Source organism: Sus scrofa, chromosome 6 (assembly GCF_000003025.6).
Source record: "Sus scrofa isolate TJ Tabasco breed Duroc chromosome 6, Sscrofa11.1, whole genome shotgun sequence".
In the NCBI taxonomy this organism is placed as follows: Eukaryota; Metazoa; Chordata; class Mammalia; order Artiodactyla; family Suidae; genus Sus; species Sus scrofa.
The window spans coordinates 103,957,908-103,971,812 of record NC_010448.4 but is presented as its reverse complement, the minus strand read 5'-3'; the positions used below and the strand labels follow the sequence as shown (position 1 = coordinate 103,971,812).

The following is a 13,905-nucleotide window of genomic DNA, read 5'->3' as shown; positions in this document are numbered from 1 at the left end:
ACCAGGAGGTTGTGGGTTTGATCCCTGGCCTCCCTCAGTGGGTTAAGGATCCAGTGTTGCCGTGAGCTGTTGTGTTGGCAGAAGATGTGGCTCGGATTCTGCGTTGCTGTGGTGGTGGCATAGGCTGGTGGCTGTAACCCCAATTTGACCCCTAGCCTAGAAATGTCCATAGGCCTTGAGAACAGTCCTAAAAAGCAAAAAAAAAAAAAAAAAAAAAGCTACATGCGTCAACATGACTGAATCTCACAAATATGGTGAGCAACAAAAATAGTTGCAGAAGAATGTATAAGTGTGTATGTGATACTGTGATTGATGTATTTATTTGTTTATTTATTTATTTATTTATTTATTTTTGTCTTTTCTAGGGCCGATATGGAGGTTCCCAGGCTAGGGGTCAAATCAGAGCTGCAGCTGCTGGCATACGCCAGAGCCACAGCAACAAGGGATCCAAGCTGTGTCTGTGACCTACACCACAGCTCACAGCAACGCCAGATCCTTAACCCACTGAGTGAGGCCAGGGACCGAACCCGCAACCTCATGGTTCCTATTCGGATCCGTTAACTGCTGAGCCACGAGGGGAACTCCATGATATTGTGATTTATGAAGTGGAATATGTATATTTGGTTTTGTCCACTCTTCATGGCACATAGTCCTCAAAACCTTTAAATATCTTAAGTGATAAGAACGATAAAGGTGTCGGGAGTTCCTCTCATGGTGCCGCAGAAAGTATTTTAGCTGGAAAAATCTGAGCTGATATCACTAAAATTGTCCTTACTGTTCCAGAAAGAAATAAACAAAATATAAATTTGAGAAGATAGGAGTGTTTTAAAACTCAGTTTCCTTCCTTTTGTAGGTTTTTTGTTTTTTGTTTTTTGTTTTGTTTGTTTTGCACCTGCAGGATGCCAAAGTTCTGTGGTCAAGGATTGAAGCACCAGGCAACTCCCCAGGTATTTTTATTTGGGGAGAACTTAATCTCATCAGCAAATTCTAACAAGATTGCCTCTTTCTTTCTGCCAACCATCCTATATCTGTAATATTTGTACAAATTGGTTTCATCTCAGTACACATATAAGAGTGTTATCCTTCAGATCGTCAGGGATTTCTGTAAGCTTCCCTCTGTTGTGGAAGGGAACCACTCAGGGGCTGGACTATGTAACCAGCTTTGCCCAATGACATTAGCAAATGTGACACAAGCAGAGCTTTGCTGTGCATTTGTATATTGGAGCTTTTCCTTTTGAAATTCTGTGACAGCTAAGTAGGAAACCAAGATATCCATTAGAGATGCCTAAGAGAGAAAGGTGAGCCTCTCTTCTCAACAGCTTCAGAAAACTGTCAGCCAAGTGAGGTGAGACTGTCATGGACCATACAGCCCTGGTCAAACTGCCAGGTGACTGCTTCTTATTATCATAAGTGAGCCCAGCAGAGCTGCCCAGTTAAGCTCAGCCAAAGTTATAGAATCATGAGCATTTATAAATGGTCCTATTTGAAGCTAAGGGTTTTTTTTATGTGAAAATATTTACTGTTCACTAACATTTAAAGTAAGCAATATATAGTTGGATAACATTCTGATTACTACAACGTCATTATTTTTCCTGACTTCTGCTTGCATCAGTAACACAGATACTGAAAAGGAATGTGTTGGATAAAGAAAAAAACATACAGATCAATAGATTGCAAAAGTTTGTCATTCATTTATGCTACCAGGTCCCAATCATCTGATTAGTTTCATAAGCAAAGACTGTCCACTAATCATAATCTTTTGGTCAATATAGCACAAAGATTTCAAATTTTCATAATGGAATGATTCTCTAGAAGAAATTCATTTTTTTTAATTTTTTTTCCATTTTAGGGCTGCCCCTGTGACATATGGAAATTCCTGGGCTAGGTGACGAATTGGAGCTGCAGCTGCTGGCCTACACCATAGCCACAGCAACACCAGATCCAAGCCACATCTGCAACCTGCTCCAAAGCAATGCCAGATCCTTAACCCATTGAGTGAGGCCAGGGATCAAACCTGCATCCTCATGGATACTAGCTGGGTTCTTAACCTGCTGAACCATCACAGGAACTCCTAGAAGGAATTTAAATGTTCATCTAAGCCTTGTTTAGCTAATTAAATACACCAGTATTCAGTTTCCTCAGCAGTGGGAAGTGAGTAGTGATAAAAATTTTCAGGAAGTTTTGCAAAAGAACTGTTGCGTTTATATGAATACAGATATGAAAAGCCTGCTTTAAAATTTCCAATTCAAATTGTTTATATATAAATTGACTAATTCATTACAGAAACATCTATTTGATTGGAAAGGCTATGGCTTCAGGAAAATATTCAATTCAGCTTGAGGTGATCTATTTCTTAGGTTGCTAAGAATGATGGCATCCCCATGGAGTTCCTGTCTTGGCACAGTGGTTAACGAATCCAACTAGGAACCATGAGGTGGTGGGTTCGGTCCCTGCCCTTGTTCAGTGGGTTAACGATCCGGCGTTGCCGTGAGCTGTGGTGTAGATTGCAGACGTGGCTCGGATTCCGAGTTGCTGTGGCTTTGGCGTAGGCTGGCAGCTACAGCTCCGATTAGACCCCTAGCCTGGGAACCTCCATATGCCACGGGAGTGGCTCACGTAAAGGCAAAAAGCCAAAAAAAAAAAAAAAAAAAAAAAAAAAAAGAATGATGGCATCCCCAAAACAACTTGAACTTACTCAGGGTTGTGAAAAAATGCCTTTTTTGTTTTAATGAATGTAAGGAAAACCCTGAGGAGTTCCTGCTGTGGCTCAGCAGTAACGAACCTGACTAGCATCCACAAGGATGTGGGTTCAATCCCTGGCCTTTCTCAGTGGGTTAAGGATCCCGAGTTGCCATGAGCTGTGGTGTAGGTTGCAGATGCGGCTCCAATCTGGCATTGTTGTGGCTATGGCGTACATAGGCCAGCAGCTATAGCTCTGATTTGACCCCTAGCCTGGGAACGTCCATATGCCACATGTGTGGTCCTAAAAAGCAAAAAAAAAAAAAAAAAATGTCCTGAAACCCAACAACAACCTTTTACATACATACTTATATATACACACAAAAGCAAATAAACCCAGAATGGTCCTTGGGCATTATAGATTAAACATAATAAACATAAGTTCTATTTGAGGAATGGTTACAGAAGTTTAACATTTTAGAAAAGTTGTTCTTGGAGTTCCTCTATGGCTCAGTGAGTTGTGGGTTAAGGATTTGGCATTGCCACTGTGGCGGCTGGGGTCACTGCTGTGGCTTGGGTTTGATCCCTGGCCTGGCAACTTCCACATGCCATGAGCATGGCCAAAAAACAAACAAAAACTTGTTCTCTAATACAGAGAAAATAATATACCATGCTATCAAATATTCTTTTCTGACAAATGTTACAACTACAGAATGTTTTTGTTTGTTGAAAGTAACCAGTGCTATCGATGGAAAAAAAAATTAAAAATTCCTTACTACTACTCAAAATGAACACATCAAGCTTGATTTTCATTAGAATGTAGTTATTTTTCATACTAATGAGGCATAAACCAAGACTCAGATTTGTATATGTATGTAAACAATTATTGAGCATCTTCTGGACAAGAATGCCAAGTGTGTCTCTCTTCATAAAAAGCAATTAAAATTTGAGCATATTTCATCTTTGCCTCTTCTCCAGCACTGATTCTACCTCACCTGTAACTTTCTATTTCCTGATAAATATTAATTCTCCACTGCTGTATGTAACAGCAATTATTTGCTCAGTATCAAGACTGTTGGCAAAGCGTCTTGTCAGCAGAATCTCTTCTTTGATTTCCTGTCATCAGATTCACCGTCAGATGAAGATTTTCTCTTGTACCATTTTTACCAGCTTTTTCAGAATTAAATACTTTAACTTTGGACAATCTAAGTTTTCTTCAAGTTTTCAAGTTTTGTCAGCATCTAAATCCCTTCCTCTGAAGGAAATATTTTACCTTCCCATTCATTACACGTGTCCAATATTTTTTCCACCACAAAATCTTCAGGCTCTACATAGACTTATTTTACTCTTTTTCACTGCTTCCCATTTTTTGCAATATAGTTTTATTTGATCCCATTTTCAATTTTAGAGTTGAAGAGAAATTATTCACTGCCGCCCAGCAAATATGGGTCTGGGGCTGTGGCATCTCAAATCATGGTGGCCACATCCCAGAGGTAGGGCCATAGAAAGTTATACAATAGGTCACTAAGTTTGGGGGTAGGTTGTTATGCATCAATAGATAACTGATACACGGACACTTAAATATTTATATTCTATACAATAAGTTAGCTAATGGAAATAAAAACAGAGAACTAATTATGGGACTGGGTCATTTCAAACTTATTTGTGATAAAAATTAAAGAACAAACATCATGGATAAACAACAAGGACCTACTGTATAGCACAGGGAACTGGAGTCAATATCTTGAAATAACCTATATATGGAAGAGAATCTGAAAAAATATATATATGAAACTGACTGAATCACTTTGCTGTACACCTGAAACTAACATTGTAAATCAACTATACTAATTTTTTTTTTTTAAGCAACAAACATCATCTTTCTTTGCTGAAAAAGTTATCTGGGGAGTTTCTGAAAACAAAAGTTGTTGGGCAAAAGTTCTGAGGCTGTTTCAGACTGCCGAACTGCCATAGAAGACAGTGATTCAGAGTTGATGTCTCAACAAGATACCTATCAATATTTCCACCAAGAGTTGCCCATAGTGTTGTAGTACACTTCCCTAGCAGCATTTTGGATTTCTCCTCTAAGAGACTTTCTATTCTAACGATATGAAAAGAGTTTCTATTTGTATTCATGTATTTGCCTAATTCAGTATTATAGAGAAATGGAAAATTGCCCTGGTGATGAACTTCTAGCCCTAGTCCCAGTGCAAGAAAGAAGCAATTTATTTCACTCATTAAGATCCCCCAAAGGTTTTTTTTTTTTTTTTTTTGGTCATTTAAATCAAACACCATAAAAAAAAATCAAACACCATTACATATAATGTGCTGCAAGGAAAAGTTCACCTGAATTAGAGAGGTACAACATAAGTCAAAGAAATCACCTAGGAGTTGGGGGTTACTTTGGTTTCAGCAACACCACCTCTTTCCCTTCAGAAACATGAATGGCATTTGGCACAAATTTTATCTTCCACCATCTACTGCTCCATTCTCCTTACTTCTAGCTCTATTCTTTGTTCCCCCCCAAAAACATGCCTTCACACTTTGGTTCCAACTGTGCGTTCTACTTTTAATATCTTATATGTCTAGGCAATTTCCTCCCCCCCCCCACTCTGAAACAGCTTTCTTTGGACAAGCAAATCTAGACTTCATTACCCAAACTTTTGACCAATCGAAGAATCTCCCAGTCTGCTGTTTTGGGCTTAATAAATTTAAACATCACTCTCAAGCACATACTATTCACTTAATATTTTTAAGAACTGGAGAGTAAATGGCTAAGCCTAGTCCTTAAACGACTTGTTGCTGAGTTGGGGTACTACATGGGCAGCGCAGGGATTTTTTTTTTTTTTAGCATTATTTTATCTTATTACTCAATGAATTTATTACATTTACAGTTGCACAATGATCATCACAATCTAGTTTTATAGGATTTCCATCCCACATCCCCAGCGCATTCCCCCACCCCCCAAACTGTCTCCTTTGGAAACCGTAAGTTTTTTCATCATCTGTTCTGCAAAGAAGTTCATTGTGTCCTTTTTTCAGATATGGCAGAGATATTTAATGAAAGTCAAAAAAGGCTATTATCTTTGAACATAGTAAGTTAAGCCTTCTGCGAACACCAACTGATTCCTAAGGACTCTGGCGTAGGCATTCTTCTTCGCCACGCTCAGCAGCGTGACGGTGCCGGTGGGGGGGGGCGTGTGCCTGACGCTGAGACCCTCGGCGGCCGCGGTGACGTCACGGAACCTGGGTGGCAGTGGGGGTAGATTTTCAGGGCCTAGCTTTGTTTCCCGGGGCCAAGCCAGGCCCACAGAGAAACACTAGGAAATGGGACGGGAAAAGCACCGGAGCAGGGTTTCTCGGCGTCCGTCGGTTTCTCCCGCGTCGGGACCCACGTGCTTGCGGCGGGGGCAGATCTACTTTCCACTTTCCTGCTTCCCACCGCAGCCTTCACGCGACCCAGCTGCTGAGGGCGCATCCGTGGCCGCAGCCCTAAGAGCTCGAAGGCGGGCAGTCTCGGTAGTGGCGAGGCGGGAAGGTACCAGGACCATCTCGGCTGGGGTAAAAGAGTCCCTCGGGAGACTCCCCCAGCCGCTCCCGGGGCGGGCTCTCCCGCCTCAGCTGCTGGGCCACCAGCTCTAAGGACCCGTAAGGGACCGCGCTTCCCTCCATCTGAAAGGGGCGGACCCAGGTCGGTGGGTACCGAAGCCCCGCCCCGGCCCGCGCGGCCTGCCGGATTCGCCCCGCCCCCTCTGCGCCGAGGGGCCCTCTCTTCCTCCTGCGCCACAGTCCCAGGCGGAGGCACTGGTGGCTGGTTGCGCTGCAAGCTCGCGTGGGCGGCGGCGGGTGCGGGTCCAGGCCTTGAGAGGAGCGCGCCGCGCGCCCCCTCCTCCCCGGGGGAGCAGCGGGCCGCGGAAGTGACGTGAGCCGGGGCAGGAGCTCGTTTGAATCGGTTCCCGGGTGATCCTCGCGCCTGCCGCTGCTGGGCCGCCGTCGCTGAGGGAGGAGCTGAGCGCGCCGGGGTAGAGGCCTCGCGCCGCCCCGGGGGCTGGAGGTGTAGGCGCCGCGCGGAGCCTGCATTTCGGCCTTCAGCGCAGTGGCCGTAGGCGCCGGCGCCGCTGTTTCTCTCTTCTCCGCCAATATGGCAGCGGCGGGCGGCGGCGGGCCCTCGGTGGGGACTGGAGAGGGCGGTGGAGGCGACAGCTACAGGACGGTGTACTTGTTTGACCGGCGCGAGAAGGAGTCGGAGCTGGGGGAGCGGGCGCTGCAGGTGGGGGAGCTCTCGGACTACTCGGCGTTCCGCGCCTCGGTGTGTCAGGTACGCGAAGGGGCGGAGGAGGGAAGCGCGGGTAGAGTTGGGGTTGGGAAGGTGTCGGGAATCCCTAGTTGCTCACCCTGGGCAATAAACCTGTCACTCGGCCCTGGACCTGCGGCCTTGGCTTCGCCGTCCCGGGTGCCCACCATGCCCGAGGCCGGGCGGGGAATCTGGGCCGGGTCTCGGAGCGCGGAGCCGGCTGGTCGGTGGGCCTCCCTCTGCCCGGCCCTGTTCCGGAGGAGGCGCCGCTAGAGGTTTGGTACCGCGGGTTTAATGGGCCCGGGGCGACCTCGAACTCAGAGGACGTGCAGCTCATCTTCCAGTCGGGAGTCGCTTGTGTCTCTTTCGGATGAAACTCCCCCCCCCCCACCGCCCCTCTTTTTAATTAAGAAAAGAGTAGAGTTCTGCCCCGTGGCTGTTAGGAATGTTGTGATAGAAGTTGAGAAATGCCTAGAGTCGATTTTCTTCGGGTTCTTTAAATGATGCAGTTTCCCGGCTCGTTCTGTCAAGGTTTGCAGGCCCGCCCTGGGGATCCTTCTGTAGTGGAAACACTTGACCAAGGAAGCCTCGCAGGTGGAGCTGCCCTGCCGGCTCTCTGCACCCCTAGCCCCACGGGAGTTCCTGAGCAAATCAAAGAGTGTCCTGGGTGGCTCTGGAAACACCAAAGGACTTGGATGCTCTCTATATTATTTTGCTGCAAAAGTTAATGACTGTGTGGGAAAAGTCCTACTTTAAACTGAGGAGTCTTTTCTAAGTCTGTGGTGGTGTTGGTGCTTCAGCTTTAAAGAAGGGATGTTGGAGTTCCCGTCGTGGCGCAGTGGTTGATGAATCCGACTAGGAACCAAGAGGTTGAGGGTTCGGTCCCTGCCCTTGCTCAGTGGGTTAACGATCCGGCGTTGGGCGTTGCCGTGAGCTGTGGTGTAGGTTGCAGACGCGGCTCGGATCCCGCGTTGCTGTGGCTCTGGCGTAGGCCGGTGGCTACAGCTCCGATTGGACCCCTAGCCTGGGAACCTCCATATGCCGCGGGAGCGGCCCAAGAAATAGCAAAAAGACAAAAATAAAAAAGTAAAGAAGGGATGTTGTCAGGAGTTATACTAAGCACTTGGGCCTCTTTTTAAGCCATAGAGAACACTTAGCTTCCAAGGAAAAAGGACTTGGTCTAAAGCAGTGTTTTAACTTGAGTAGGCTGTTTTGGTACTATTAACTCTGTTGCTGAAATAATTGAAATCAAGACCCATAGAAAAAAAAAACAACAACGACTTGAGAGCAAGGGCTTTGATTTCTCTATGCCTAAGGTCTGGAATTGTGCCTGGCACGTAGTAAATGCCCAAATTAGAAGACAAAATGTCAAAAAGTCAGAAGTTCATCCTTGTGCCTGGACATAGCAGATTCCCATGTGTTTGAAAAGTGAATGAATGTTCATCTTTTTTGAGAATGTATTCAAAACCAACCAGGAAAAGGAAACTTTTTTTTTGTTTTTTTGCAGTGGCCCGGGCAGGCGGAAGTTCCCTGGCCAGTATGAACCGAGGCCATAGCATTGACAACACTTGATCCTTAATTGCTAGGCCACCCAGGGAACTCTGGAAACTATGTTTATTATGCTTGTAGTTGATTATATAAAATATATTATGTGTGGATTTAAAATCATGGCATATAAAAATTGTTTTAAAATAACAGCACATCAAAGAAAATACGGAACCAGAGGGGGAAAAAAGTAAACCTTTTACTCCCTGTAAAATTTATATCCACTGTTAGCACTTAGAGTTATTTCTTTGTATCCTTACCGCCCCCGCCCCCCCCACCTTATTTTTTAAATAGCTGTAGTAGATGTCTGTATTCCATTTTTTTTTCACTTAATACTGTCAGTATTTTTCTATTATAATACAAGTCTTCATAATTGAAGTGGTCTGTTTTGTAGCACTTTTTATATAACCAAATCTCTCAGTTTTGTTGACATTTGCTTATTTTCAATTTTAAACAGTGCCATGATAAACCTCTTTGAATGCATTGTCTTTTATGTCTTTATTTTTCTTTGGTTTAGATTCTTAGAAGTGAAATTTCTTGATCAAAAGTCAGGTATATTTTTAAGTCTCTTTTTTGTATTTTTAAATTGCTTTTCAAAAAGGTTGTACTAATTTACCTTCCCTCCAGAAATAGTTCTCCCATGTGAGAAGTGTCAGCAACTCTGTTGCATATATAGGGGAAGTGTATTAACCTCTTATTACGGAAGTGGAAACTCACTTTTGGAGATGGTGACTCACTTAAGTCAAATAGCTAGTACAAAAATTAGTCAAACACAGAACCCATATTCTTTCTGTTATACCGCTCTGTCTCAAATGATGTTCTATGTTATAGATATATTTATTCTATTTCTTCAATATTTTAACTTGAAAATCAAGGAAAGTATTTTCTTTGACCAATTGTTTTCCTCCTCCTTCTTACTTTCCCTGCTGGAATGGAGAAGGTTAAATTTGATTAGATGTGAGCAGAGAGAAGAAGTAAGGGAAAAAAAAAGGAAGGCTAACTTTTACAAAAAAATTAAAACGTCATTCAGATTATGCCACCTAGTCCCGTAACTTTGTCCCCATTATATATGTGAAGAACTAAAATAAATTATTGAATTAAGTCTGAGTTTATGTAGTTCATAAACAGTGATATTGGGATTATAATTTAGGTCTGTTTGATTCTAAAACTTGTATTTTTTAAAAAATAGTCTCTATAGTGCCCACACTACTTACTAAAGTCCTCATTTTCCTTGTTAAGGGAGGAGGCAGATAGTGCACTAAATTTAAATTTTTTATTAAAACTTAAGCCAATAAGTATTTGTAGTGCTAGAAAGTATTATGGATCCTAAACTGTTATTTGGGGAAAGCTCACTTTTTGGAAAAGGAGCAATGCAGAGAAAGGAAGAGATAGATTTGGCAGAAGCCCTTAGACCTATGATAAGCAGCTGTTGACTCACCTGAACCCTTGTAGCCTTACAGAATCAAAGATTAGGAAATAACTTAGTCCCTAAATTCTTTTTTTTTTTTTTTGTCTTTTTTGCCATTTTCTTGGGCCACTCCCGCAGCATATGGAGGTTCCCAGGCTAGGGGTCGAATCGGAGCCATAGCCACCGGCCTACGCCAGAGCCACAGCAACGCGGGATCCGAGCCGCGTCTGCAACCTACGCCACAGCTCATGGCAACGCCGGATCCTTAACCCACTGAGCAAGGTCAGGGATCGAACCCGCAGCCTCATGGTTCCTAGTTGGATTCGTTAACCACTGAGCCACGACGGGAACTCCCCTAAATTCTTAATATGCCCAAGCATTAAGTCCTCTGTGTGCAAACCCTCCCCTCCATCCCTAATTTTGAGGAAATGTCTACTTTTTCCTTTGTGTGGTTCCACTATTTCTTGTCACCTCACCATAGCACTTGTTATACTATTGTACTTTTTTAAACATTCTCTGCTCCTTGAGGGTAAGAGCCTTACCTAATATTTGACTTATAGATATTTAGTTAAATGAATCAGTCTTTTCCTTAAAAAAAAAAAAAAAAGTATGTGTGTATATTATGCTGAAAAATTTCCAAAAGATGAAAAGAAAAAAAGTGAAAGAAGATAGATGTAAGAATAGGAGTTCCTACTGTGGAGCAGTGGGTTAATGATCTGGCTTGTCTCTGTGGAGGTGTTAGTGGGAGGATCTGATGTTGCTGCAGCTGCAGCTATAGTGTAGGTCACAGCTCCAGCTCAGATTTGATCCCTGACCCAGGAACTTCCCATGCCACAGCCAAAAAAGGAGGAAAAAAAAAAAGCATAGAATGGTAACCTGAGGAGAGCAATAAATGGAAGTTCATTTGATAATATCTTCTACCAGTGCTGAGCCATGAAATCAGCTTTGAGTTTCTTAGAAATCAGAACAGAGAAGGAAAGACAATTGATACAAAATCCACATTGTCTATAAAATAAAAACAGGGGTTCCTGTTGTGGCTCAGCAGAAATGAATCTGACTAGTAACCATGAGGTTGTGGGTTCAATTGATCCCTGGCCTTGCTCAGTGAGTTAAGGATCCGTTGTTGCCTTGAGCTGTGGTGTAGGTCACAGATGCAGCTTGGATCCTGCATGGCTGTGGCGTAGGTCAGCAGCTGTAGCTGATTCCACGACCCCTGTCCTGGGAACCTCCATATGCTGAGGGTGTGGCCCTAAAAAGCAAAACAAACAAACAAATAAAAACATTCCCACTGCTAAAGATGCAAAACTTTGAGAAAAAAATTCTCCCTAGATTCCTTACAAATCCTGATAAAATGGATGATTCTTACAGATAGGAAAGACTTCTCTTATCTTACCCTTTAATGCAAGGTACACTCTGTGTTATTTAGGGTATTGCAACCTGCTTTAACCAGTTACCATACAAGTTTTTGTAGAGCTTTCTTACTCAAGTGCAATATGGGTGTTCCTGGTTTTGGGATGGTCAGAAACAGAGCCATTGGATATATAATGGCAAAGCACAAATCATTAAAGTCTAGTTTCGCAGAGTTTCAGAGAGATGGCGTTCAGATATTTAGTTTCTGACTGACCTAATCCATTGATGAAGTTTAAGGCATTTGAGGATTTTATGGACTGCAAGTTAGTTAGCCCTTCATAAATATCTCTTAAAATTGGCTTTTGAGAGAAGTTTTTAACAGCATATAGTTTGAAGCTGACCTGAAGACATGCAGGGCAGTTACTTTACTCATTAAAGGCAGATCCACGTGCTTTAATGTTAGACCAGAAAAAGGTGGGATTGAAGTGCTTTTATAAAAGTGAAAAAGCCGGAGTTTGCCAGAGTGTCTTTGCAGCTCCAGGATGCAAGTTTGATCCTCGGCTTAGCGCAGTAGGTTAAAGGGTCTGGCATTTCTGGAGCTGTGGCGTAGGGTTGCGACTTGGATCTGATCCCATATGGAACTCCACATGTTGCAGGGAGGCCAAAAAAGAAAAAAAAAGGTGAAAAGGCCCAGTTAGGACTTTTGCTCAAATAGAATGTGTCTTGCTTTCGTAGAGAGAAAGGCAGAAGAAATGTGTGTTCAAGACCAGTTTAGCACAAATACATGAAAGACTTCAGCTTAGTTTGACAAGATAGCTTTTTAGACCAAAAGTATGGAAGGAAAAGGGTATGACATCTTGAATTAAAGCATAATGAATAATGTAAAAATATTTAATTTGTTTGTCAAATACCAGAGCTATAAAATAATTTAGAAAAGTTAATGAATTTTAGAAATAATTTTTATGAAGAATTATAGATAAAGCAAAGAAAATATAGCTCATGTATCTTAATTGAATAATAAAATTATGGAGTGATTGTATGAAATACTTATATATAAGTACTTTTCATAGATCTTAAAAAATTCAATTTGACAAAATAGCTTTTCAGTAACTATAAAAACAATGTATTATGTTCTGTAGGATCTATAAACACATGATCCAACATTTGGGACATTGTAGAAATAAAGTAGTAAGGAACTAAAAATAAAGCCTATCATGATTTTATAAAAGCCTAATTTGTAAAAAACAGTTTTTCTTTCTTTTTTTTTTTTTTTTTTTTTTTTTTGTCTTTTTAGGGCTGCACCCTCAGCATATGGAGGTTCCCAGGCAAGGCGTCGAATCTGAGCAGTAGCCGCTGGCCTACATCACAACCATGCCAGATCCGAGCCAAGTCTGTGACCACAGCAGTGCTGGATCCTTAACCCATTGAGCGAGGCCAGGGATTGAATGTGTGTCCTCATGGATACTAGTCAGATTTGTTTCCGCTGAGCCACGACTGGAACGCCCAGTTTTTATTTCTATAAACAAATAGAATCTTTTCCTCATCAATGTATTTCTATAACTTCATTTCTCTTTGGTGGAATTGTATATGAGTTTTTTTTTTCAAGCTGTGTTAAAGTTCCTGGACCAGGGATTGAACCTGCGCCACAGCAGTGACCAGAGCCACAGCAGTGACAACACCAGATCCTTAACTGGCTGAGTCATTAGAGAGCTCCAGGATATGAGTATTTTTAATTTTACTGAAGTATACCAAATTACTTTTCGGTATGGTTGTTCTTTTCTTTTCTTTTTTTTTTTTTTTTTTTTTTGTCTTTTTGTCTTTTCTAGGGCCGCTTCAGTGGCATATGAAGGTTCCCAAGTTAGGGGTCTAATCGGAGCTGTAGCCGCTAGACTGTGCCAGAGCCACAGCAATGCAGGATCCCGAGCCGCGTCTGCAACCTCAACCACAGCTCACAGCAACACCAGATCCTTAACCCACTGAGCCAGGGATCAAACCCACAACCTCATGGATACTAGTCGGATTCGTTAACCACTGAGCCACAACGGGAACTCCCAATTTTATTTATATATATAAAAATATATATAGTTTTCCAGATTCTTCTTCATTATAGTTTATTAAAAGGTATTGAATACAATTCCCTGTGCTATACAGTAGGACCTTGTTGTTTATCTATTTTATATAGTTATGTGTATCTGTAAATCCCAAATTCTCAGTTTATCTTTCCCCTACCCCCTTTCCCCTTTGGTAACTGTCAGTTTGTTTTCTATGTCTGTGAGTCTATTTCATAACTTAATTTGTATCATTTTTTAGATTCCACATATATGTGATATATGACATTTGTCTTTGACTTACTTCACTTAGTATGATAATCTCTATGTCCATCCATGTTACAAATGGCATTTCATTCTTTTTTATGGCTGAGTAATATTCCATTGTATATATATTTTAGATTGCTTCCATGTCTTGGCTGTTGTAATTAGTTCTGCTGTTAATATTGGAATGCATGGATCTTTTCGAATTAGAGTTTTCGTCTTTTCTGGGTATATGCTCAGGAGTGAGATTGCTGAGTCATATGGTAACTCCGTTTTATTTTTTTAAGGAACCTCCATACTGTTCTCCTTAGTGGCTG

General features: G+C 42.2%; 1 protein-coding gene and 1 pseudogene across 3 annotated transcripts in view; one reads left to right on the top strand and one right to left on the bottom strand.

The window, feature by feature from the left end:
- SMCHD1 (structural maintenance of chromosomes flexible hinge domain containing 1) overlaps window positions 1-13,905 on the top strand; it is a 176,326-nt gene that overhangs the window by 14,245 nt on the left and 148,176 nt on the right. The window contains exon 1 of one of the 3 annotated variants that reach the window (XM_021096137.1): window positions 5,931-6,997. The exons of 1 other annotated variant lie outside the window; for it this stretch is intronic. In XM_021096137.1, the coding sequence (XP_020951796.1) occupies window positions 6,821-6,997 (177 nt within the window). In that variant the 5' untranslated portion in view covers window positions 5,931-6,820. Of the gene's footprint in view, window positions 1-5,930; window positions 6,998-13,905 lie in introns of those variants that run through there. One more of the 3 variants, XR_002345042.1, reaches the window with a different exon arrangement.
- Window positions 3,361-4,828, bottom strand: LOC100627215 (annotated as a pseudogene).